The following is a 27,480-nucleotide window of genomic DNA, read 5'->3' as shown; positions in this document are numbered from 1 at the left end:
AAGCAGAAGTTTGAACTATTTCCTGGTCTGCCTCTAGATCACAGCCTAGAATTTCAAAAGATTTTTATTTAACCCCTTATAGACAATCAAGGAATTTGTTATGTGCTGTGGAAGTGTGGACGTTTGCTTCTTGAGTGATGGACAGGCAGGGCCATGGAGGCCTCTCAAAGGTATAGATAGGGGCTTCCCTGGTGGCACAGTGGTTGAGAGACCGCCTGCCGATGCAGGGGACATGGGTTCGCGCCCCGGTCCGGGAAGATCCCGCATGCCGCGGAGCGGCTGAGCCCGTGGGCCATGGCCGCTGGGCCTGCGCGTCCAGAGCCTGTGCTCCGTGGCGGGAGAGGCCACAACAGTGAGAGGCCCACGTACCGCAAAAAAAAAAAAAAAAAAAATGGTATAGACAGTAGCAGCAAGGCTTGCATTTGTGAGAGGCAGAAGGCTGAAGGGCTTGCTAGAGAAGCAGCACCGTCTGGTGGGAAGAGCTGCATTTGAGTCCTGATAGTCCAGTTTAAGAGCATATTGTCACCTTGGGTTCTTTATATCAGAAAGAAATGGAATTTCTATCTGTCTTTGGCGGTTTCATGCCAAAATTGCTGAAAGGATTTCCATTAAATTGGGCACTTATGTTTGGAATGGTCAGGCTTAAAATAAAAGCTATGGGATGCATGTGAAATTCACTTTGGTGACCTCTGGTGGTGAGAGAGCCCCATGGGACTGCCCATCTGTGGAGATAGCCACACTTATTTAGCACCTTGGACAGAGAAATTTAACATCCCCAGAAAGTCTCAAGTCTTCACTGAGCTCCTTCTTACCTGGACAGTTCTACAGAGCAGGCTTCAGAGTGGCTAAAAGGACAGTAAAGTGATTTGTTTGGTAAGTGCTGGGTAGATCAGCTAGTAGGTGACATGGAACTAACTTTGTCTTCACCAGATTGTGAGAATTAAGTGAAATGAAGCAAGTATACTTAACTACTTTGTAAACTATAAATAATTGTATAAATATTAGTTATTATTGGGAAAGGTATATAAATATTACAAGACTAAAGTATAGGCTGAAATGCTTGAAGTTGATCAGATGATGACTTTATATCAGTTAATACCTATAAAGTCCTTATTATGTTTCAGGCATTTTTCTATGTGTTTTACATATACTAACTCATCAACAACTCTATGAGGCAGGTCTTAGTATTGTTAGTGTCTGTTTTATAAGTGGGGAAACTTAGGTAAGCTTACATTGATTAAGAAATTGCCCAAGGTCATACAATTCCAAGCAGTTGAGCCAGGATTTGAACCCAAGCCATTAGGCTTCGAAGTCTGTTCTGTTAACTGTGATACTGTTCAGTCTTACAACGATGAAGTACAGAAGGCTGATCTAGGTAAGAAAGCACGGTGGATTGAGGGTGGGGATAACATGATGAGATTGGATTTTAAGCAAACCAAGTCAGGTGTTATATAAGTAAGATTGGGGGAAATGTGTCAGGTGATAAGGGTCTGACCTTTGGTTAGATCTGTCACCACATAACATGTGACCTTATTGATGGCTGCTTACTTGTCTGGAACATTCTTTAACTTCTTAGGTTGTTTTGGTGGTCTTAAATCCTAACTCCCTAGAGGTCAGGTCTTTTGCCTTCCACGTGGATGGCATTGATACTTAAGACAAGCCTTGTAAAAGACAGTTGGACATTGTTCCACAAAGGTATGGGAAATTTTGTATTTGTTTTCATTTTGAGAGATGGTATATGAGGGGAAAAAGGGAAGGAGGAGCTCCTGTGTGTTAAAAGCTAGGTCTTGTGTGTTTAAGCTAGGTCTGGTGGCTTAAAATCAGAAAGATTTAGCCCATTGGTCTTTGAGAGAGAATTTAGTGGTTGTCTCCAGCTGGGTAAGACAATTTCTTATATGGTTATGATGACGACGTCTGTGAGGTTGGAGAACCATCGTATAAATGGAGATCTCAGCAGCCTTCAAAAGGGGGAAGTGCTCTCAATTCCCAATTTCTTCTGGAACAGAGTCCAAGTTGTAGATATTTCCGTGAATAGATACTGGAATGTAATTACTGAGTGTCACAATATTCATGAGGACTAGATTCCCATTAGCTTCTTAATATAATTTGATTCCAGTTTTCATTTTTTATTCATGAAGTCAGTTTTCATTCGATTGACCTCATTTCTTTGTATCTCTCTGCCTTTAATGTGAAATAAGAAAACAGAATCCTACGCTGATTCTCTTTGATTTTTATCATTAATGTAACTCATGAAGCCATGTAACAGATTTCAATGGCCAGAAAAAATTTGTCATTTATGTACAACTTGTCACTAAATGATGATGGTGCTCTGACACAGATTTCATACTGCACCCCCAGAGCTCCCCATTTACTGATCAACTCAGGTAGATGATGCATTCCGGTGAATTGAACAGGGTGCAGTGGTGTGAAGCCAGACCATCTGCTATTACATTTAATATTTAAATACTAAGTTTTAAAAGTATAATTCACGTTATTGATATAACTGTGTATTGCATTTAACGACTGTGATCACATTGAAGCTATGTAGGCTCTTTGAAATGCATTCATATATTTGAAAAGAGGAACAGATTACTTCACTAGCATTCAGTTAATAAATTCTTGTTTTCCACTAAATGCAAATACATATTATACCGTACCATTTTCTTATTTTCAAAAATATCTTGAAAATCTGCATTTTGTAATTGGGTTTTCTTGAGGCCTAAGGAAGCTAATGCCTTTTAGGAAAAATAAAATTATGCTAAGATATGTTATTGGAAGAACAAAGGATTTTATTATTGTGCTAGACTAAAACGTTCTCATCTATTGGCCCTATAGTAACAGGTGGGGAAAACAGTCTCTTATGTTTGGATTAAAAAAGCCATGAATGAAAAGATTCCTGAGAGAGTTACGGGAGTGAGAAGAAATGATCCAGTTCATTTCATCCCTAAAGAAGGTAGACTGTACTAAAACAGTAAGAGAGAGAAAAAAATGCATCTAGTTGTTTTGTGAATATTTTGCCCAAGTCAATGTGGTATTTATGACGCTCTAATTTGTTGTTCAGCTCTTGTAATTTAAAAAGTTTTCATGTTTAGCATATCCAGTCTGCTTTTTCCATAGCTTTTTTGCTTTGTTTGAAGTGATAAGTCATACTAACCCTCTGCGTCTTTCAAAAAGATTTTACAGGGTTTAGAGTCAAATGTGTTGGCCTAAGCCCTGCCCCTGCTACTGAAGTGCATTCACATTCACTTTTAACCCATCACAGTGCGGGGGGATGGTAGTGCTAAAATCCTGGCAGTTTAACCAGGGTGATTTCTTCATGGTTTCATCTTTCTTTCTGAAGCGCTTGTTAAACTATTTCTTGGAGGGGGATGGCGTGGGGGGAGGTTGGGAGAAGGGACATGTTTTTCTGTATGGTTACGTGTACCTATGAACATGCATATTTATATTTTAAGCAATGAAAATTTAAGCATTTGCTCAACATCACTAGTCACTAGGGAAGTGCAAATCAGTACCGCTTCACACCCATTAAGATGTTTATAATAAAAAAGATGGATAAAAGCAAGTATTGAGTATATATGAGTATGGAGAAATTGAAACCCTCATACACTGCTGGAGGGAATGAAAAATGGACAAAAATTTGGAAAACAGTTTAGTAGTTCCTTACAAAGTTAAGCATAGAGTTACCGTATGACCCAGCAATTCTATTCCTAGGTATATGTCCAAGAGAACTGAAAACATATGTTTCTACAAAGAAATTGTACATGAATGTTCATAGCAGCGTTATTCATTATAGCCAAAAAAGTGGGAACAACCCAAGTGTCTATCAACTGATAAATGGATAAAAACACAGTGTGGTATATCTATATAATAAAATATTATTGGACCATAAAAAGGAACTAAGTACGGATACTTCCTATGATGTGGATGAACCTTGAAAACAGTATTCAGTGAAAGAAGCCAGACACAAAAGGCCACATATTGTATGATTCCATTTAGATGAAATGTTCAGAATAGGCAAATTCGTTGACATGAAAGGTAGACTGGTGGTTGCCAGGCATTGGGCGGGATGGGGAGATAAGTGGGGAGAGTTTCATTTGGGGGTAATGAAGATGTTCTGGAATTAGATGGTGGTGCTGACTGTGCAGCCTTGTGAATATACAAAAACCACCGAATTGTATAGTTTAAGACAGTTTTATGGTGTGTGAATTATATCTCAATTTTAAAAAATCAATGCTTAAGCATCTGGAAAGTTAGGCATTAGCAAAATATTCAACCTGAGTGATAGCAGGCCTCTGATAAATACTTGCCAAGTGACTTGAACAAACCTACATTCTCCTCTATGATTCTTATTTTTTAGAGAATATGCTTAAAATATATGGAACCTAAATGAAATTTTCCAAAGGCATGACAATAGTAATAATGACATATCATTAATCTACCTCATATAAGTATTGATAAACCTTTTCTTGATTCTTAACTAAAAATCTCACACAATTTTAAAAGATCTCAATGAATAATTTTAAGATTTGTTGCACTTTCAGTGACCTGGAAGGCTGTTTTCAGAAAAGCGTTCAATTACTCCTATCAAGACTGTAGTTTCTTTCTTTCGTGTGAAATTAATTTGGTTACTGTCAGATGCCAGACTGGGAATATAATTTATAACTGGTACATATTCTTGCAGTTTAATGGCCTGAGTTCTTCTTGAACATTTAAACTGAAAATTGATATATAATGTCATCCTGGTAAATGATAATGATGAAACATTTCCTGCTTTGTAAGTAGAGCTGAAAATCGTCATAGTAAGTTTCTTTTCCCTTTTGGTAAAATTCCTTTCTTTACCCCGTGAGACACGTTGGTTTCCCAAGTTATGAATTCAGTTTCTTTTGTTTGTTCTAGCCACTTAGTTTTTCTTATTACAACCTGTTTAATTTTTAATTTCTCATTAAAAGTAAATATGGCTTATTTTCCTATCCATATTTCAAGAGGTCTTCCATTTCTCTCTGTCACAACCTTGATATAGCACTGTCTGGTGTGTATTACTACATAATTAAAACGCCATGGTTTTTTTGTTTTTTGTTTTCCTCATAAACAGAGCACTTCCAGGACAAGGTGACTGTTTAACAAACCACTACAGTATGAATTTAAAGAAGTTTGGTTTCTTTCTTCTTCTCCTCACCCTGCTCCTCCCTCTGTTTTATTTGCTCTCTCCACGTTTTCAGAAGAGCAGTCTTTGGTAAAGATTTTAACCGACAGCCAGATCTTCTAGGTAGTTCTAATCCTTGTGGTTCGCACTGCAGGTAGCACTGAAACTTGTAAATTGTCGTGAACCTTGTAGTGTTCATGGAACCTACTGACACCAGAGTGACAACCCTGTGGACGCTCTTATCAACAAAGCCCTTGTGGAAGTAGAAGTCAAACAGCCGTCTGGTCAGGGTTAAAATGCCATGTTTTTTTAATCAAATAGTTCTGGCAAAGCAACCTATTAATACGTTTTAAATGGATCAGAGGTTTATTCCTGTCCAGTTGAGATAAATGTTACAACACTCTTCTGGAAGTAAATGATAAGTGGAATAATATGTACAGTGCTCTGGGGAAGGTTGCTGCAATTGTAGGAAAAATACTTAGGGATGAATGTATCATAGACCTTTTCAGTCAGTCTTATTTATTTTATAATGTAGATATATTCAGCATGCTCATCTTGAGTCAATGGACAAACACCTATTAAGCACTGACTGTATACGAGTCACTATGCTAGGCTCTGGGTATTCAGTGGTGATCAAAATAGATAGTTCTGCCCTCAGCATTTATGCTATAATTGTGGAGCTCCCGGTGTGGGAGCACCTGGGTGGTTGGATCATAGTGACCAAGGCAGAGACCAGTGTGAGCTGAGACCAGAGGGGTAGGCAGGACAGTGGTAAGCACGAGCGTGTAGTTACGGTCAAGAGTTTGGACTTCATTCCAACTGTAACGATAAGCCATTGAAGGCTTACTGCAGGGGAATCCCACTTTAGTTTTATAAAAATTACCCTGAGCAGTAGTGAAAAATGGTTGTTGGGTAGAAGAGGAGAAGCAGAGTTTATGTTGTAATCCAGGCAAGTTATAATGGTGGCTTAGACTAGAGTAGTGGCTCTAGAGCTAGAAAGAGGTAGATGATACAAATAGTTTGGAAGAGTTAGCAAAGTGTGGTGGATGGGATTTGGGGGAAGCAGAGTGAAGAGGGAGAAGGATGTGTCGAGGATGTTGTCTGTATCTCCAACCTGAACACCTGGGTAGCTGGAGATTCTGTGTCCTGAGATCTGGCACATGGGAGGAGGGGTAGACTTGGAAGGGACTGTCCAGTGTTCAGTTTGGGGCGTGTTGAATGTGAGGGGGAGGATATGTTTACAAGGCGGGGGGTGGGGATGGAGTGCAAGGACCAGCCTACTCTTCCTCGCGCTGGTGTAACTGGTTATGGGCTGAGTACAGGTTAGAATAACAAGTCACTTTCAAAACCAAACACATTGCACTGGTTTCCAGCTTATGAATCATGCCTCTATGCTTTCTGCTACAGCTTAGCTCTCTAAAAATATCTATGTAATTATGGGCAGGATGAAACAATATTCATCTTACAGTAAGATGTGTGCCTGCCTGGCCCACAAAGTCAGGTTACAGATTTGATCTTCACAGGAACCAGTTAGATTTTCTGTTACCTTGTTACAAACAGGCTACATCCCTCACCTTGGATGGCTGACTTGATTACTTATTAGGAAGGAAACTGGGCCATAGAGCCGGTTTGAAATAGTGTCGATTTATCTTCGCTACTTAAAACTACGGTCTAGTGGCCTTTTGGAAAACAGAGCCCAACCTATATTATGCACTTCTCATGTTGGTTATGGTTCTATCTGCCTTTACGTTACGCATACCACATCATTTTATTCATCTTGTGATTTTCTGCAGCCAGTATTTTTATTTCCTTCAACAAATAGAAATGATAGAAATGGGCCATTTAGGGGCCGGGATTGCAAGTGTTTTGGTCTTTGCTGTACCTCTAATGCCTGGCACAGGGACTGGCATGCATTTGGCACTTGATATTTATTCTAAAAACTAAGTGACTGAGGAATGGCTGAATAGTCATTCTGTAAGAAGGAGGGCTAATTCAGTTTTGGGAAATCAAGAGATCAGGTGGACTGTATTCTTCCTACAAGGTTGTGTCCCTGAAATCTGCGAAGTCAAAGCTGTAAAATGTAAATTTGGGAGCCATCCTGATAAAAAGAATTACAGAACCCCTGAGAGTGGAATTCCATAAGTGTATGCAAAATAGCGTAGAATAAGAATAGAGCGAAACTGAGAAGCAGAGGAAGGGGAGTTGGGAGGAGGCAGGAACGTGCAGGAGAGCACAGCGTCCCAGGGAAGAAGGAGCAGCCAGCAGTGGGGAGATAGAGCTGAGGGTTAATGTGAGCCTGGGCGCACAGTGTGAGACAAGCTTGGGGAAATTCCACTGTCCTTTTGTTTATACTCTCCACCACTAACGATTCCAGTCGAGAGGGGACTTTTTCTTAAGCAAAGACATAATTATGTTTGATTTTCTGCTGTGCGTAGCCTGCCATCATAGGACACTGTACTGATATCGAAGGGCTTATTTTGTGATTTCTTATAAGCTGGTTACTTAATGATCAGGCCCATATCTTTCCATTGCTCCTGTTACAGGTAATGATGTTTGATATATATAATTATCTAGGGGAATTGGAAACATGTCACAGTAGTTGGAGATCTGAAAATCAACCTGAACGTCAAGGTGAAAAATATAGACTATTTCTCCAAAATTATCTGGGAGCGTTTCAGTTGAAATTTTATTAAATTCTCTAGTTCATGAGAATGCTACAAAGCTATAATAATAAGCCCTGGCAATAAAGAAACCTGGGGTTGTGCTAATAATGGGGGTACACCCATAACACATACGTATATATAATATTTTCTTGGGCGTTTCTTTTGGGTGTGAAGTTGGTAAGAATCCCTGTGTGGAGAGGGATGGGGAGTACATTTGAGTCTTATTATTCGAATGTTAACGTTGCAAAGACTTTTTCTCCTAAGTGAGATTACTTTATAGTAATGAAAAAAGTAGCTACCATTTATTCAGTACCTACTTTGTTCCAGACATGTTACAGTAATCCTGAGAAGGAGGTATTATTTCTAATTTAAAGTGAAGAAATTGAAGTTTAAGTAATTTACCATAGATCTCAGGGCTAGTAAGTAGGAATCTAGCTGTTTTTTACTCTAAAGCCCATGCACTTTCTAATGTGCTGTCTGAATGAGAACCTTTAGGGTATCCGAGTGCATTATATATTTGATTGGAGCCAAGATAGCTCCACAGGGAAATCAGAAAACCATTAGATGAGAACTTTTTCAGCATCCTGTCCCCTAATCTGCCTATTTACGCATATCTGCACCTAAAATTCTTCTTCCTTCCTGTTATGATGGACAAGGCTATTCCCTCTAAGGACTTGATTCTTTTTCTCTTTTGCATCTTTAGTCTGTGTCTCTTTCTTTACTAGCTTTTCCCCATAAGCCTAACCTAGACCTTTTCCGAAGCAAATACCTTCTGTATTGGTTAGTAATTGCTGTATAACAAACCACTCCAAAATTTGGTGAAGTTAATTGAAAATATCATTTATTTGGCTCACTGTTCTGTGGGTCAACGAATTAGTCTGGGCTCGGCTGGATTTACTTATGCATTTGTGGTCAGCTGCTGGTCAGCTAGACCACTTTGCTTCTGAGGCATTAGCTGGTCAGTGGCCAGGGCCATCAGGGTGACTAGAGCATGTGTCTTCCGTTGTCCAGTAGGCCAGCCCGGACTTGTCCACATGGTTGCCTAGGAGGGTTTCAAGAGAGAGCAGAAGTCTGCAAATCATCTTGAGGCCTAGATTCGGAACTAGTGTCGCTTGCTTTTCATTCTGTCAACCAAAGCAGGTCACAAGGCCAGCACAGGGCATGGAGAAGTAGACCCGTGAATATGGCACTCTTCCTCGTGGGCAAATCCAATCTACCCTCCAAGACCACCTCAGCCTGAGTTGTGTGCCTTGGGTCTGGGCTTCCTCTGTCCCTGCACTGAGAACATTGTGTGGCAGTTGTTGGTTTACTTCTTAGTAGAAAGTGAGCTCCTTAAAGACAGCGACCGTGTTTTAATCCAGGATTTGGCTCATAGTAGGTAACTTTTAAAAGTGGAAATTTTTCTGAAAATAAAGCAGTCTAGCAGTTGACATCTGGTGATATGGCATAGAAGATAATATATGCTTGCATTTTAAGACTTGCTTGCTAATGTTGAAGAACTTTGGAGCAGACTCTAATATATAAATATCGAATATTTCTTTAAAAAAGTGAAGGGGTGAAGAATTCTCTCCAGCATTCTGAGAAGAAGTAATTATTAAATATTTGCGCACTATCTTTGTATGTTTTTTTGTTAGGTTATAAGTTTGTTTATAAGGAAGACAAGTTACCTTTTCATGGCATATTTGTCAGCAAAAGCATACCCATCCATTAACTGGTCCACTGGGATCTGGGATGACATTTCTCCTTTAGGATGTAAAATGAGGAGGGACATCAGCCAGTGTCCTGGGCGTTACTCTGGAAGACACAGAAAATAATGCTTCTGTTAGATGGGAGATGAGATATACATAATGTAAGCCCATCTTTTAAGTGAGCACGTCTTGTCACTGTCCTAATTCTTAATTGACGGATTTTCATGTGCATTTTATTTTACATCTTAGGCTCAGCTGCCTCTGTATCTTCCCAGATTCTTCACGTCTGACCACATTTTCCCGTCACAGGCTTGATATCTAACCATGCAGCGGAGGTCAAGAGGAATTAGCACTGGGCTGCTCCTGCTCCTTTCTCAAATCTTCCGCGTTGGGATCAACAATATTCCACCTGTCACCCTAACAACTTTGGCTCTCAACATCTGGTTCTTCTTGAATCCTCTGAAGCCGCTGCTTAGCTCCTGCCTTAGCGTGGAGAAGTGTTACCAGCAAAAAGACTGGCAGCGCTTACTGCTTTCCCCGGTTCACCACGTGGATGATTGGCACTTGTATTTCAATATGGCATCCATGCTCTGGAAAGGAATTCATCTGGAAAGAAGACTAGGAAGTAAATGGTTTGCCTACGTCATCACCACATTCTCCCTACTCACTGGGGTGGTGTACCTGCTCCTGGAATTTGCTCTGGCAGAATTTATGGGTGACCCTGGCTTCAGAAGGGACTGTGCTGTAGGTTTCTCAGGTAAGGCAGATGCATTTCTAAGGTAGTCCGCATGAAAACAGTAAGGGAGGTGCAGCTGTTGTCATTTTTTGAAGCAGGGGTCCCAGTTGGTGAGGGAACTGAATTCTGAGTGGCTAAGCACTGCTGGGGCTTGGATTTTGGTGAATAGGCTGATTGGAGCACAGGAGAGACATAGATTTTGCTGTTTCCCATTATGCCGCATCATTCACTCTTGGACAGTTGAGACTAGGGTCTGCCCAAAGGTAGTTTTGTAGGAGACGTGGTCCTGGAGATATGCACTGGCTCCATTATGGTGGGACGAGGGAGAGAGGCACTGGTGTACTTGTGGGAGTTCTCTAAAAAGATGGGTATGCATCTCAATAACGCCATTAAAATAAATGCACCACACCCTACAATGGCATGCTCACTGTGTTTTCAGAGCCATGATAGTCTTTATACATAATTCATGCTGTTTAATTAATGTAACAGGTCCCTAGGGAGGTGGCCTTGTCTTGATTTTGTAGATGAGGAAGCTAAGGCCCAGAGAAGTCAGGTAACTTGCTCAAGGTTGCACACCTCATAAGTGACGGAGCTGGGATTTGAACCCAGTCTTCGTAGCTTTAAACACATATTACATTGCCTCTCACTGTTCCCCTCACTAGTTCTTTTTTTACATTTTTCTCCTAGGACTAAATTGCCATCAGGACTTAAAATAGGTATCGTGAAAATTAGCATGTGAAGGGTAGGAGGGAAATAGTCCCGAAACCAAAGGAGATCAAACCCTTCCCTCTGTTTTCCCTGCCGTCCTTACCCCTTCCCTCTAAGGTGCATCCTCATGCATCTGATTGTGTGAGAAGAAAGGAAATAAGCCCTGCCTTCAATATGTCTTTCCATAGGAGTTAGAAAACTACACGTTAATGATATTTTTTAAATTGAGTTAAAAATCACATAGAATGAACGATTTTGAAGTTTACAGTTCAGTGGCATTTAGTATTGCACCATTGCGGGTGTCTTATTCCCATTTTATGTGTTATATATTTAGTAGCATACTCAAAGTCAGTATGAACTTCCGTGTTAAGAAACATCAAAGGAATGATTGCCTTGAAGACTGTTTTTCTACCAAATGCTGGGTTGACTTGTAAGGAATAGAGTATGTTTCGAAGCAAAAAGTTGGATGTAATGGAATAATCATTTTCACTTTCAGTTAGTTTTCTTTGTAAATGTTAATCATCTCCACATTTGGATTGTTGATATTTATATGCTCTTTATCCTCTTTTAGGAGTTTTGTTTGCTTTGAAAGTTCTTAACAACTGTTATTGCCCTGGAGGCTTTGTCAACGTTTTGGGCTTTCCAGTACCCAGCAAATTTGCTTGTTGGGCAGAACTTTTGGCTATTCATTTCGTCTCGACAGGGTAAGTGTTTACTCTTAGAGAATACAAATGAAGAACCTGATGTTCCATAGAGAAAGAATTATAGTCATAATGAGGTAATCAATTGTCTTTTACAGTGAAGTTTTTCTTTAACTATAAGGACAGAATCCAGCTTAATGGTTTTAATGTCAGATATTCCCGTGTTTGAATCTAGTCAGCTACTGACCTGAGTGATTTTGATGTATTTGTCTTATCTGAGTTTCCATTTCCTCACCTTTTAAGTTGAACCTGATACACAGATTTGGGGATTAATATTAACCAGCCTGTCAATTAATTAATTCTAATAACAATAATCTAAAGAGGCACATAGAAACCACGTAATTAGAAAGATACGAAATCAAAAGGTATGTTGGTCCAGTGCCTTTAAGCCATTTTAGTTGTGAATTTTCTTGGTGGTCGACTCTTTAAACAAAAGACTTTACTCACAATTTTGATATAGAAAATTGATCAACTCTGAACTGTTTTGGATGGAGAGGAAGCATAGGGCTCCACTCCCTTTGCCTTACCCCTGTGTCACTGACTGCCTTAAGAGGCACCTCCACAGAATCTTAGAGCTCCAGGGAACACATTTTGGGAATCACTGATGTCTGCGAATTTCCTTTACGGGTGAGGACAGGGAAATTCAGAAGGTTTAGGGACTCATCAAGCAGTGTCGTGGTAGACACTAGACTAGTTAGGATTCAGGCCTCTGGACTCCTGGTCTGGGTGTTCTCGGCGGGGAGACGGGGGTGAGGTGGGGCGTGCTTTTCCGCTTTGGTTCTTTTCTCTACTTTCTGTTCAGAAAAAAGAGAGTGAATTGTGTTATTTTCCCACCTCTTCCACCAGCTGCACTTCTCTTAATCTGTGTAATGCACCTGGAAGCCCATGGTTTGCTCATTTATTTTTACTTCGGGGACCTGGACGCTGTTTGGAGAAGGGGGAGATTCAGGAAGATTCAGAAAGAAGTAAGAAGGATATTTTTCTGCTGCTGTGCTTTTCAGACAGGAGCTTTTTTCCTCAGCTTTCCATTTGTGTGACTGCGTTGGGTGTCGTACTTTATTTGAGAGTATTCTCCTTGGGCTGTGTGTCAGCCCAGTAACCTTGAGTCCTTCTTTAATGCTAATTTCCCATCATGGGCAGCCATTGCCAGCTGGTCCGTAAAAGGCAGTGATGTGGCCACTGAACACCACTCATTTGCAACTGTATTGTTATCTTGTGACAGTTCCACGAAGAAAGCCTAACAAAATCTTCAAAGTTTTCTTTGAAAAAGGGTCCAGTAATGTCTGTCCCTTATCTGAACAGCCCTCTCTATACCTTGTCACTCACAGCTCCCTGACTTGCTTGATGTGACTCGGTTCTCTGTGGAGACCAGAGACTCTTGTGTGTGAGGGCAACACCCAACATTCATATGAAAATCACTCTCTCTGGTACTTGAACTTTTATTCTGTAATGAATCCATTGAACAGCAATGCCTTTAATAGTCTCATGCAACTATTTCTGAAGACTCCATCACGCATTTTATTTTTTTAGGGTTCCCCCCCCCTTTACATAGATAAGGGATGGTTGCATTTTTATGTAATATGCTTATTCTGCGTGGAGGGACCTGATATTCTGAGCTTGGGAATTAAATGGAATTTCCTTTGAAGTTTGAAAGACAAAATCTTTTGGTTTTTAAGATTTGACTGCTTTGAATGATAAACTTCTGATATCCAGGCATCTGCTTATGCATGTGTCCATTGAAGACGGAGCTGAACGCTGGTCCAGGAAACCTAAGAGGGGCATGCTTTTTGAGATGGATCTTGGAAGGATGGGGGAAACCAGAGCTCTCTGGGCTCTGCATTGTTATTCTCCTGGTGGTTGTCAATTAGAGTTTTCATTGGGAAAACACTGTAAATCTTTACAACAAAGCCTGCTTTATCGACGGACTTAATGAGCTGCCCTTTGGGAGAAAAAAAAACCTGCCAGGCAAACATTTGGTGGACCTCTGTGTTTTATGAAAGCCACAGAATTAGTAATTTCCCCAGTTAGGGAGTTTTATGGAGGGAAGCCACTCCAAACAGCCAGCCGTTGGTTCAGCACTGTGAGAGGTTATGGACTTGACCAGCAGAGTGACGTAATCGCACTCCTTTGCTGGAGCTTTTGCGTTTACAGTTCTCGTGTGTCCCTTGTTTCAGTGACATCTTTGCCTCACATGGTCTTTTACTTTCCCTGCATGTCCTGGGGCCCTGGTAGGTGGTTGTGTTTAAAGAAGTGACCCTCCTCCCAAGGTGGCACAGTGGGGAGGTGATTGCAAAATTCTAATTTTCACCTTAAAGCTCAAATTTTATCATTGACAATAAATATCACTAGTTGTTTTTTTTTTTTTTTTTTGTGGTACGTGGGCCTCTCACCGTTGTGGCCTCTCCCGTTGCGGAGCACAGGCTCCGGACGCGCAGGCTCAGCGGCCATGGCTCACGGGCCCAGCCGCTCCAAGACATGTGGGATCTTCCCGGACCGGGGCACGAACCCGTGTCCTCTGCATCGGCAGACGGACTGTCAACCACTGCGCCACCAGGGAAGCCCTCTTTTTTCTTTTTAAATGTGCATGTGTGGCTGTGAAAAATACAGCGACTACTGGTACTGTTTGGAGTCACCGCCTTGATTCATTTGATTCAAGCGGCCAAGGCACAAGCAGTTGGACCCACCATTGCTTTTATACCACTAATGCAAACATCAACACGTGGAAAACGGCACATGATACCTCAGTATAATTATGAAAATAGTTCTGACTTCATGAACTGCTGGAAGGGCCTCTGGGACCTCCAGTGGCCCATGGAGCACACTTTGAGAATCGCTGCTCCCAGCTCTCATGCTGCCTCTCTAGCACTACTCTTGACCGTTTCTTAGCTTGTATGAAAGGAAAGATGGGGAGCTTCATGCAGTCAGGGATGGCAGAGAAAGGGAAGCAGTGAAGTATGTGAGAACGTATATTGTATACCACTGAAATTGCTAATTAACGGTTGCTAATTAGCATGAACTGTTAACACTGTCTGAAGGAGAATGGCCACTTGTCACTCTCATTACAGGGACTGACTATAAGATCTGCCTGTGTTCCACACAGGACAGAATTCCTTAGATGCAGGGAACTCCCGTCCTACTTTCAGTTCTCTCCTTGCGTCTGCTTACATTTTGTGCTAAGGTGCTTCTGGCATATTCATCTAAAATGCAACATGCAGTTCTTTCTTCCCCAGTAGTACTGAGATAGGGAATATAAAAGAAAAGTGCATTCGGCTGGCATATACTGTTTGAGTGTCAGTTGACACCCCTGTGGATCTAGCTACGTAGTAGTCTATTGGATTTTTGCCTTGGGAATTAGAACTGAGGTTGGGGAATAGCAATTTGGAAGATGACGGTAACACCATCTCCTGTCCCACATGTTCTTTTAGAACTTTGCCACTCTACCTAGAGGTGGGGTCCAGTGTACCTCCCCCTGAATTGGGTGGATTTGTGACGCAGTGTAATCAGTAGATGGCAGCAAAAGTGCCATGTTAATTCTGAGGCAAGAAGTTTCTTGCCTTGTGAGCTGAAACACTTGCCCATGGAGCCCATGTTCCCTGATTCCACCATGCTACGAGGAAGTGGCGCGTGACCTGTGAGTGAGTGGCCATTATATACAGCCATGAGTCCCCTCAGCCTCAACATTGTGGAGCAGAGACCTGTCACCCCCTGTGCTTTCTGAATTCCTGACCCACAGAATCTGTGAGTGGAAGAAAACAAGTGTTGTTTTATGTCACTACATTTGGGGAGATTTGTCCTACGTAATGTCAACGAGTTGAATGAAAAAAAAGGGAGGGAAACTAGAATGAAAAGCAAAGGAGTACAAAGGGCAGTGTTTGGGCAGTGGGGGAGAGAGTGGAGTGAAAGCAGAAGAGAGCCAAGGGTGGAGGCCTGGGGAGGAATCCATGCTGAGATGCTGTGGTACCACGAGTCATAACATCACCACTCATCAAATAGCAGGGCTTTAAAGCAGTGGTTGGCAACTGTGGGTTCTAATCATTTAAAACGTTCTGAAATCAATGTAGTGGGTCACAACCAGCATTTGAAAGAAAGAGAGAGAGAGGGAGGGAGGGAGGGAGGAGAGGAGAGAGGAAGGAAGGAAGGAAGGAAGGAAGGAAGAGAGGGGAGTGGGAGGGAGGGAAGGAAAGAGAAAGATGGGTTAGTGTTGAATGTGGTAAGGGTATTATTTCAAGGAACTTTTGTTTTAGCTATATGTATGTGTGTGCTATATTTCTAAAAATGTATTTTTATTGTGGGACACAGTACAAAGATTTTGGGAGGTGTTGCTTTAAAGCAGCTACTAGTTGCTTAAACTAGAGTTAAATACATTTATAGGATCAGAGACATTTATTGCCTTCAGCGAAAGAGGATTAGATTGCCAGGTCTTTGGTGGCGATGAGATGAACAGGCTGTGACTCCAGATTTCTACTAATTTATTGTCTTTCATTAGAATAAGTGCTAGTTTACAAGGCTTATCAATGACCGAGTGAGCTCTCAAGATAGCTGTCTGTATATGGAGATGTATGCTAACAGATTTAGACTTCACCTAAACCAGAAATGCTAGTAACGGTTGTTCAGTTATAAAGTTATTCGTAAAAATCCTTTGAGAATTCAAGAGAAAGGGGTTATCTAGAGCAAAGGAGACAATGAAGTGTAAAAGTTGCCACATTTTCCCAAAAAGTATAATATTCCTCTCCAAGCCTTTTAAATGTAGACGTATTCAATAACTTAGTAGAAAATAAAACAAAACCTGAATGGATATAGGGTTAAAATATACATTGGGAGTTTGTGTAAGCAAGCAAGTGGCAAATAGGTAAATCCAATGATACTTAATTGTGCTTTGGAGAGAATGCTCCTTTGACAAGAATGGCCTGATGGATGAGAGCTAAGCAGGAACTGTGGTCTTCTCAGGGCTGGGGCTGTGTTATGGCAGCCCATGGAGAGGAGAGAGGGCTGCTGTCTGAGATTCCTGTTCTTCAAGGGCGGATTAAGTTGTTTTTCAAGAAGTTATATTACACAATTGCATCTTTTGTTTTGTATCTACTGGGACGGTTGCATTTTTCTACTAAACTTGGATGACAAATGTTGCATATATAGAATTGATACTCACCCTCTGTTTTATTTCACTGAAACATGTTTTCACAGCCTGTTAAAGAGTTCAGTTTGAATCAACGTCCCAGGACTCTCCTGAGCAGATTTTTCTTCTGCATTCCTTGGATGTCCATTGATATATTTCCTCCCTTTTCCCTTTACAGACTCCTGTAAAGGAAGGTTATATAAGTTATATAAAGGAGTTAGTTAATTTGTCTGTCTCCAGGAGGGCTTCCAGTTGACCAGGACTCAAGGTGAGAGCAGTACTTAACCAAAGCAGTGATTCCCTTGAGTTAGGTTTTACGAGATGAGAATGAGAAATTTCGAGGCAGAGAACTTTCCCTCCCACTAGAATTGGAACTCTTCGAGGGAAAGGGAATGTGTAAATCATCTCTCTAGCTCTGGAGTCCAAGTTTGTGGCAAGAGAGGAGACCCAGCCTTGTCCTGAGCCCATCCCTGACCACCATAGGAAGAGCTTCAAGCTAAATAGGAGGTGCATTAAGAACAGAAAAGAATTGTATCTGACTACTAAGTTTCTTCTTTCTTTTATAAGAGATTTAATGTAACAGTTTCTTTAAAAAACTGGTTATATTACGTAAAGAATTAAACTGAAAAGAAAGCAGTAGCTGAACGAGAGTGTAACCTAATTTCTCAGCTCCTAATTGAAAGAACAATATATTCATTGTAGAAAAGTTGACGATATATAAAGTATGATAAAGAAAACAAATTGCCCATAGTCTCCTTCCCAGAGAAAACTACTTTAAGCATTCTGCCATCACACACCTCTTCCCTTATACGCAATTATATTTCCTATTTTCTCATTTAACTTGTTATAAGCAACAGCTCTTCAAAAGCCTCAGTTTTAATGGTGTATAATGATTCCTGTTGTGGTTCCTTTGTTTTCTCATTCACTAATTTTACATGCTAATTTTATTACCTAATCGTCCAAATTATAAGTGAGGATGTCTATCAAAGCATCATTTGCTAGTCTTGGCTCCCAGGTCTGAATATGTCCTCAGAGTAGATTTCCAGAATTAGAATAATGGATTTGAACTATTTTCATGGCACTTTTATACATTTTACCAACTTGCTTTCTATAAGTTTGTTCTAGTTTATAGCCTACCAACAGCATATGAGAGTGTCTGCTTCCCCACTTCTTGGCCAGCCTGAATATTTGCTGTAAGGTTTTTGGAAATCTGATATGTAACAAAAATTATTCTCTTGCTGTTATTTATACTTCTATTGTTAGTGAAATGGGACAACTTTTTATTTCCTTTTTAGTAAGTTATATTTCCTTGTCTGTGATTTGTCTTTGTGTCCTCTACATATTTTCAGGACGCTATAATTGTTCATTGTTAGAGTGATGATACTGAATTTCAAGGTGTTCTTATTAGATTATATATACTAAGAAATCTTAAGTACACAGTACAATTTTAAGTTCTATAAATAATAACTTAGCCAGTGTCTATGGGGATTTTTTTTTTGGCTGATATGAATGGATAAAGATTTATTCTAAACTATAGCTAAGAACAGAAAGTCTTTTACACTGAAAATCAAGAAATGATATGATAGGTTGTTTTGGGAGTAGATTGAAGACAGGATTTATTTATATGTTTTAAATAAATTTTATGTTTTAGAATGGCTTTATAGATTTACAGAAAAATTGTGAAGAGATACAGAAAGCTCCCACATAACCTGCACCCAGTTTCACCTAATTTTGACATCTTAACATTAGTATGGTATATTTGTTACAGTTGATAAGCCAATATGACACATTATTGTTAACTAAACTCCATGCTTTATTCAGATTTCCCCAGTTTTCATGTGATGTCCTTTTTCTGTTCTAAGTTCTTATCTGGAATACCACATGACATTTCATGTATCCTTAGGCTCCTGTGTTAGTCAGCTTGGGCTGTCATAACAAAATACTGTAGATTGGCTGGCTGAAACAACAGAGTTTTATTTTCTCACAGTTCTAGAGGCTAGAAGTCCAAGATTAAGGTGCCAACATGGTTGGAGTCTGGCAAGGACTCTCTTCCTGGCTTGTATACGGATGCCTTCTTACTGTGTCTTCACATGACGGGGGAGGGACAGAGAGAGACAGAGAGAGAGAGAGAGAGTGCATGAGAGCATGCCATCATGAGAATCCCACCCTCATGACCTCATCTAAACCGAATTATCTCCCAAAGGCCCATCTCCAGATATCATCACATTGGGAGTTAGGGCTTCAACATATGAATTTGGGTAGAGACAAAATTCAGTCCATAGCAGCTCCTCTTGGCTGTGACAATTGGTTTTATTTTTAATGAAGAGTTGTGAGATATCACTCCTGAATGTCCGTGTATATAAGCATTAACTTCCTTTTATTTGCCCTCTTGTAACCCAGAAGTAGTGTTCAGTTAGCCATGTAGCATGGTTTCTAAGCAAGTTTTAATTTAGGTGTATGGACACCTCTTGTCTTCTGTTAAATGGAACTGCTGTGGCTCCACTGTAAAATGTGCATGTCATACACAGAGGTAGATATGAGAAATTTCCATCCCGACTAGAGCACACCAGCATGGAGGACTCCTGCTGTCTGTAAATTACTCAGACCTTGTTTCAGGCCTGCTTCACCCAATTGGCTGGCTCAGAACAGCAGAGAAGAACAGTAGGTAGAAATAAGGAAGCAGCTGTTTTTCCAGTTGAACACAGAGTTGTCTGGAATAAGGTTCACTACTCAGGTTGAAACTAATTGGCCATCATGCTGTGATGTAATTGTGGATATGTGGATGATAGCACTTACCCAATCTGTACTTAACTAACTAGGCTTGTTAATGGTCAATTCTGGTGACTTAGTGACAGGTGCAAGACTTGGATTTACTGTATTGGATGTCTCAGGTAATGACAACTGGAGGCTATTTTTAAAAGATAGAATTTTTTAAAAATCAAAGAAAAGTCATATGCCCTAAGTTAAAAGGTGATATCAATAAGTACATCTTATTAAATTAAAGAGCTCTGTATAATGTGTGTTACAGGAAAAAGGGTGTTTTTTAATCTGAGAAGTTAATTACCAATAGTAGCAATTATTTTGAGTTGACTTTTTTTTTTACTAATATTTTTTTTAATGAAAAAAAAGAACCCTGTGAAGCACATTTATTTCCCTTTGGAGTATTTAGAATATGCACTTTGGTCTGTTTGGAATTTTTTTTTCAGGAGACACTATTGGAGATAAATGTTACAACTTTCACTCTCAATTAATAAGATGATAAATCACATCTCTGGAACTTCCTGATGTATTTTCTTAATTCTTCCCATTTCAGTATAAGGAGGAATGTTTTTAAATAGAAAGTTCTTTATATTTGTTAATTTCCCCCTTCCTCTTCTGCAGTATTAAGTGATTTTTTAGTTAAAAGTCTTGGGAGTTAAATAGTCAAGAGGACTGTTTTCCATTTACATTCAGGTTTGGTTCAAATTGTACAAAATGAAGACAGTCGGTGCTATGAATTGAAATCATTAGTACATCAATTATTCTGTGATAACCAGCTGAGAAGAGGCTGTAGACTACTTGAATGCTCCTTCCATTTAAACTTGGCTTCTCATTAGCTTATATGAGAGATGAAATAATTTGATTCTAATTTATCTCTCTTTAAATGAACATTGTTCCCCTCTGAATTCAAGAGTAGAACATTTTAATTTTGTAGTCATTTATAACACACAGGTCAAATAAATAACAAGTTTTATTTCTAGCAACATATCTCTTCTATTATTTATATTACTATATAGTTCCTTGATTCTAAGACACACTTTTTTTCCCCTACGTCTTTTTAGGGCAAAATAGGCCACAAACATAATAAAGATAACATCATAAATCAGTGGGGGAAAATAAGGGTTATTTAGCAAATGGTACTTGAAGAATAGTTTAACCATTTGGAAGAAATTAAACTTATAGCTTTAACTCACGGTACTCCAAAACAAATTTCATATAGATTATGTTTAGAAGATTTAAAAAACAACATCTGAAAAATGTCTAGGAGTGTGTGAGGGAAATTTTTCAGTTCTTGAATTGGGAGGAAATTTCTAAACCTAAAAACAATGAATATAACCTCAAATGAAGTCAAAAGCAACACTTTTTTTTCCAGGTCCAAATACATTATACATTAAAACGAAAGGCAAAAAAGTTAGAAATATATGTGGAAAAAGAGGATCATATCTTTGCGATGAACAGTAATAACTGCAAGAAAGAAGTCCATCAATAGACAATGTACAGAAAAAAAATTAATCAGTGACTAATAAATGTAAAACATAAAAATCCATTGTTGACCAAATACAGAAAATTAACATAATAAGCTATTTTACTTATTAAACCAACAAGATTAGAAAATTATTACTGTTGTTAAGAGTTTGGTGAAATGGGAGTTTACATAAACTTCTGATGGGACTGTATCTTGCTACAGACTTTCTGAAAAGTAATTTGATGATCTGTATCAAGAGCTGTAAAAAGTTTATACCCTTTAGTTTGGTAATTACCTTTCTAGGAAATTGTCCAAATTATAACTGTAAATACAAAAAAAATTTTTTTGACGCGAGTATATTTATTGTCATGAAGTGTTGGAAAATTGGAAACCACTTAAATATCTAGTAGTAGGTAAGTGGTTTAATAAATCATGTTGTAATGGAATATTATATAGCCATTAAAATGCTATTTTCAGAGATTATTTTAATGGAATTGGAAGATCATCAAGATAAGGATAGAGGGAGTTCCCTGGCGGTCCAGTGGTTAGGACTCCACGCTTTCACTGCCGTGGGCCTGAGTTCAATCCCTGGTCGAGGAACTAAGATCATGCAAGCTGAGCACAGCAGGCCAAAAACACAAAACAAAAGATAAGGGTAGAAAGTAGAATACAAAATATTACATATGATGTGGTTTCAGTTTTTTTCCAAAGTAAAAATAGTCACCAAAAGGACTAAGAAAAGCACATAAACATATTATTACTTGTTAACGTTACGGAATTATTTATTGTTTTTATTCAACGTTTTTTGGCCAGATCCTCTATGGTGAGCATGCATTATTTACAGTGGAAAAATTGAGTTATTAAAATATTAACAGTAGCATATTTTCATGAGTCTTAACTTACCTGTGCCTCCTAAGTTCCAGGAGGGCAGAGCTATAGTCTGTTCTGTTCGCTGTGTATTCCCAGTGTCTAAAACAGTGCTTGGCCTATCACAGTTACTCAAAAGTGTATGTTTGTTGAATAAAGACAGTTTGGGGTGGCTGGCCCAACTAAAGATAATAGGCAAAGAGTAAATTGTTGAGTTACTGACCCGAGTTCAGAAGTCTAGAGAGGAAAGAAGTCAGATGCAAAACCTGAGTGCTGAGTTAGAAGGCAAAGTCAATTCAAATGGACAAAAAAGAAAACAACACTCAGGAGGCTTGAGAGGCAGCTCAGCAAGGGGGCTAGAATGCTTGAAGCGCCCCTCAGTGCCCAGCAGTGCCTGGGCCCGTCGGCCCAGCCTCATCTTACACAGAGACCACACATTCCTACATGAGATAATAAGATAAACAGGGACTGTGTACCAGGCTACAAAGGCAGCTTCAATCACCTCTAAAAATAGAGATTTTATAGGCCATATTCTCTGATCACAAAGTAATAATAAAGACTTTAAAAACTAAATATCAGTAAAAGGAAAAAAAAATTCCAATAATCATTCATAATCACTTGGAAATTTAAATAACTCCATGATTAAGAGGAAAGTTAAAAAAAAACCTTTAGAAATGAACAATGAGAGCACTCCATGTCAAACTCTTAAGTGCTTTTTATAATATAGCAAGGAAGTTTTAAAAGTAAATAAATGAAGTCCTCAACTTAAGCTAGAAAAGGAATAAATACAAGATTAGAGGATGAAGAAATTGATAATGATAAAAGCAAAATTTAATAAACTAAAAAGAAAAAATGATAGATAATTGGAGGGCCGTATCTTTAAAAAGACGAATCAAATGGACAAGTCTATGGCAGGTTTAATTAAGAAAATTAGAAGGAAAACTTGAAGCAGTAGATATGAAAAAGCAGATGTAAGTAGGTATGGAGGAAGCTAAATCAACTTTTAAAAGGGTGTATATTTTCATAAAAAAAATTTTTTCTGGGGCTTCCCTGGTGGTGCAGTGGTTAAGAACCTGCCTGCCAATGCAAGGGACACGGGTTTGATCCCTGGTCCAGGAAGATCCCACATGCCGCGGAGCACCTAAGCCCGTGCACCACAACTACTGAGACTGCGCTCTAGAGCCCACGAGCCACAACTACTGAGCCCGCACGCCACAACTACTGAAGCCCACATGCCTAGAGCCTGTGCTCCGCAAGAAGAGAAGCCACTGCAATGAGAAGTTTGCGCCCCGCAGCAGAGTAGCCCCCGCTCGCCGCAACTAGAGAAAGCCCGCGCACAGCAACAAAGACCCAACGCAGCCAAAAGTAAATAAATAAATTTATTAAAAATTTTTTTTTTCTGTTTTAAGAGATCACTTTTTTATTATTATTAAAGTTTTGGACTAATATTGTTAAACCCAAAAATTCTTTTTAAAAGAAAACATAGAGATTTTATGATCCAAACAATATTGATATATAATCCTTACAATGTCTTTGAGTTTCTAAGGTGTATTCCAACATCAGTATTGCATCCAAAGTTGTAGAATTTATTTGATGAGATCTTACTGAGTCAGTTTGTGAGGGCTTAGATCCTGTAACTTTTGAGGGAAGATGTCCCAGTGTAACTGACATTGTGCAGATTTTGGTGAAGCAGTTAATTTTACTTTGAGGGTGATATAAATTCATTGTATGATATAAACCAAGTAACTTGAACTCTGAACAAAGGCTCACATTACTTCCTATTCCTCTGAAGTGATTTTGTGAAGTGTGATGCACCAGTGGGTAAAAATACTTCAGGACTTGCTAATGAAAGACAGAGTATACAGAATCTGCTTTCCTAGCACATATTTTTATAGATGTTGAAAACGGTGTTGTCAAACGATATTTTAAAAGCTGTCAGGTGTGTGTGTTTTTCAAATGAGTTTTAAATAATTCAGTACCATGCAGGCGGCAGAAAAATGGTCTTATAAACTTGCAGTGCTCTTTTGTACTGAATATACTAGTGGAGTCTATGAATTAGAAATGAACACTATTCGATACATCTTTTTACTAATAACCAGTATGGTGTTGATGGAAATTCTCTGTTACTAATGTTTCTCTTTTTCTTTGTTTTTTTGTATTTTCCCATTAGAGAATTGCCTTAAAGTCGTTTCAGCACAGGTACCACATGTGTACTTATGGTAGGTTTCTAATAGGAGCCGTGATCACTGACTCATGGCAGCCTCCTCCCCTTTTCTTCCCTCTTGTGTGCTGCTGAGTGAGGGATGAGGGGAGAGTCCACGTGGAAGACAGTTCACTTTGAATAAGTGTGAGATTCCTAAGAGCTTGCCTACCCGGATAGGTGGTGGCCAAATAACCTTGTGGAATATTAAGTCTCCTCCTTAATTCAGGAGTCTAATTGGGAGTGAAAAAGTAAGGATCATAGGTTATGATGAGTCTTCGCCACATTTCTCATTGACTCATTGCTCCTCTCATATTTCTCCTGATCTTATCCAGGAAAACTTGTTTATGCGGAAAAGCTAAGTGGCATGTGTGGTCCTCTGTACAGTTCTTCCTCCTGCCAATAAAGAATTTTGGTTTTTCTGAAAGTGGAAGAATTTTCTCCTTCATCATGGTCATTATTATGGTTCGTATTTGGTTTTGTTTTCCTCAGGTATTTTACACTAATAATAGCGGTCTTAGTCATGTTCTGGAGTTATCAGATCTCTAATCTGAGAATCTCAGAGTTAGGCACTAAATGGCTTTCATGGCAAAAGATTTAAGGTGTGTTTGCAGGGACTGAGAAATGGCTCAAGTCACAACCACAGTGATTGGAGGGTTATAGCTAGACACAGGAAGGTTGAAAACACCTGTCTTTAAGCTTTTTGCATTGTAGCAGTAATTTTAAAGATCTGCCCTAAGAAACAGTAAAAGTTCATTTAAAATTCATAAATTCCACTCCCGTGTCTCTCTGAGTACACCACATATGGTTGCTATCAATGTCTTGAGCATACTGATCATATACTATTTAACGCACATTGTTTGCAACGATGTTTCAAATGATACAGGATTGGCTCATTCTGAGTACCGTAGGCCCCCCTTCTCCTCCGAGGATACGTTCCAAGACCCCCAACGGATGCCTGAAATCATGGATAGTGCTGAACCCTATATGTATGTTTTTCCTCTACATACATACCTATAATAAAGCTTAATTTATAAATTAGGTACAGAAAAAAATGAACAACAGCAATAATAAGATAGAACGATTATAACAATATACTGTAATAAAAGTTATGTGAATGTGGTCTCTCTCTTAAAATATCTTATTGTACAAATTTAATACCTTTTTCATCTTAACTAAGTGCTTGTCATACATTATGACAGCCAAACCTTTGCAGTTTGAGGTGTGACAGCAATACTAGCACAAATTTCTTTTTCCTTCTTCACAATTTCATGGACAGAAGATTCATTCTCATCGTAGATTTTAGCAACCTCATCGTACAGTTTTTCCTCTTTATTAAGTGGAGAACTGTCACCTTTTCACTTAAAGGAAGGACTTTATGGCTTCCCTTTGGCAGATCCAAATTGCCAGCATCCCTACCCTTGCGCTTTGGGGCCATTATTAAGTAAAATAAGGGTGATTTGAACACAAGCCCTGTGATAGCGTGACAGTCGATCTGACAACCCAGATGGCTACTCAGTGTCTAACAGGCATACATGCTGGACAAAGGGATGATTCACACCCCGGGCATGACAGAGCAGGACAGTGACAGGTTTCATCATGCTACTCAGAACAGCACACAATTTAAAACTTATGAATTGTTTATTTCTGGAATTTTCCATTTGACATTTTTGGACCACGGTTGACCTTGGGTAAATGAAACCTTGGAATGCAAAATCATGGACCAGGGAGCACTGCTGTATTCAGTCTGAAAAGACTCATGAGAGCTGTTGTTCCCTGTCAGGTAGAGGTGGACTGCCCAACTAATGAGAGAGGTGTTCTTCCTGTGGTCCATATTATTCTAAGATCCTCCTCAGAGGTCTTCGTTTTTAATGATGGCTTGATCTGGATTTCATAGATTTTTGCATGTCAGTTTCAGTTGAGTTTTCTTAAGGTTCAGCGCAGAACCGACAATAAAAAAAAAAAGATTGAATGGGGAACAGGCGGCAGAAGTTCTTAGAAAATAGTAAAGAAGATTAAAACCACCTGGTGAAACAAATTTTTCAGTAGATTTGAAAAAGGCACACATTGTTTCTTGAAAAAGTTTGTTGAGAGGTGCAAATTAGAAATCAGAGTAGATTAATTCATTTTTTGGAAGTGTTTTGTGGGTAAAACATGATCCATTATATTGTTAGACTTGTGTTACGTGAACAGTTATATGGCTCCTGGTTGTATATGTGGAGTCTTGTTCTCATGTTCCTCATGGCAGATTATACATCCTACTTATGCTCTCCTAGACACACAGAAGCTGAGCAAAGGCAGGCAGAGGTGTATCCATCAGTGAGTGGTACTGGGGATGGATCCATTACTCAGTTCTCCTTTCAACACACACTTATTGAGTGTCGCTTCTACTGTTCCTCATCAGTTAAATGGGGCCAGTAACAGTACCCGTCTCATGGATTTGTTGGGAGGACTAAAAATACAACACAGGAAGGTCCTGAAATCAGTGTCTGGCTCCTTGGAAGAGCTGCCACCACTTCACTGCCCCTGAGCTGTCTTCTGTGGGTACGAGAAGACGGGTGGATGAAGCTCACACAAGTCTGAGCGCATCAGAGTCCCTGAGAATAACACCTTACTGGATAAAAGTATCTATGGATTTCAAAGAGCTCTTGAGTAGAGATAGTAAATGAGTAATTACAAATAGTGTTTTTCAGTTTAAAAAAGTGAGGTGGGTGGATTTTGACTCACAATTTTGTTTAATACCTACAATGTATTAGGCATTATATGAGACACTTTTATGTGTATCTTCTCTTTTAATCCTTGCAATTTTATTTTTATTTCTCCCACACGTGGCGAATGGAGCTGTATCTAGTTCAAGGGTGTAGGTTCTGGAAATTCATAGTGACTTGAACATCTGGGTTAATATTTCTTTAGTGTGGTAACATCCTTTCTGACAGTTTTAGTAGAATATTCAAGCCCTCCATTCCACCTGGAGTCTTGGCCAACACGGGAACTGAAATAGTGTAGAGCAGAATTCTCTCTGAGACTTAGAGATCTGTTGGTTCTACATTGCCTCTGTCATCTTTGGACACTTTAATTGAGGTTCTTTTAGTTACAGTTTAAAGAAACCCAGCTCAAACTAACTTGATCAAAGAAAAGGACCTCTGTTGGCTTACATAATTAAAATTTCCAGTGGTGCTTTTCAGGGTTTCAGAGACGTCAGATGTGCTGGGATTCAACTCAAGCAATGTTGTCAGGATTCTATCTCTATCTTCTGTCTCTGTTTTTTGTTTTTTCCTGTGTTGGCTTCTGTATTAGTTATCTATTGCCATGTAACAAGTTATAGTAAACATAGTGGCTTCAAACACACATTTATTATCTCATGGTGTGTGTGGGTCAGGAGGCTGGGCATGGCTTATCTGGGTCTTTTGCTCCAGGTTTTCTCGCGAGACTGCAA

At 39.4% G+C, this 27,480-nt stretch overlaps 1 protein-coding gene across 4 annotated transcripts in view; it reads left to right on the top strand.

Annotated features, from left to right (window-relative positions):
• Positions 1-27,480, top strand: part of RHBDD1 (rhomboid domain containing 1) — a 114,847-nt gene that overhangs the window by 12,957 nt on the left and 74,410 nt on the right. For 2 of the 4 annotated variants that reach the window (XM_060016018.1, XM_060016017.1), the window contains 2 exons: positions 9,804-10,251; positions 11,510-11,642. In XM_060016018.1, the coding sequence (XP_059872001.1) occupies positions 9,819-10,251; positions 11,510-11,642 (566 nt within the window). In that variant the 5' untranslated portion in view covers positions 9,804-9,818. Of the gene's footprint in view, positions 1-9,743; positions 10,252-11,509; positions 11,643-27,480 lie in introns of all 4 variants that reach the window. The other 2 variants (XM_060016016.1, XM_060016015.1) reach the window with 1 other exon arrangement.

Source organism: Delphinus delphis, chromosome 7 (assembly GCF_949987515.2).
Source record: "Delphinus delphis chromosome 7, mDelDel1.2, whole genome shotgun sequence".
NCBI classification, from domain to species: domain Eukaryota; kingdom Metazoa; phylum Chordata; class Mammalia; order Artiodactyla; family Delphinidae; genus Delphinus; species Delphinus delphis.
This window is presented reverse-complemented; position numbering and strand designations above follow the sequence as displayed.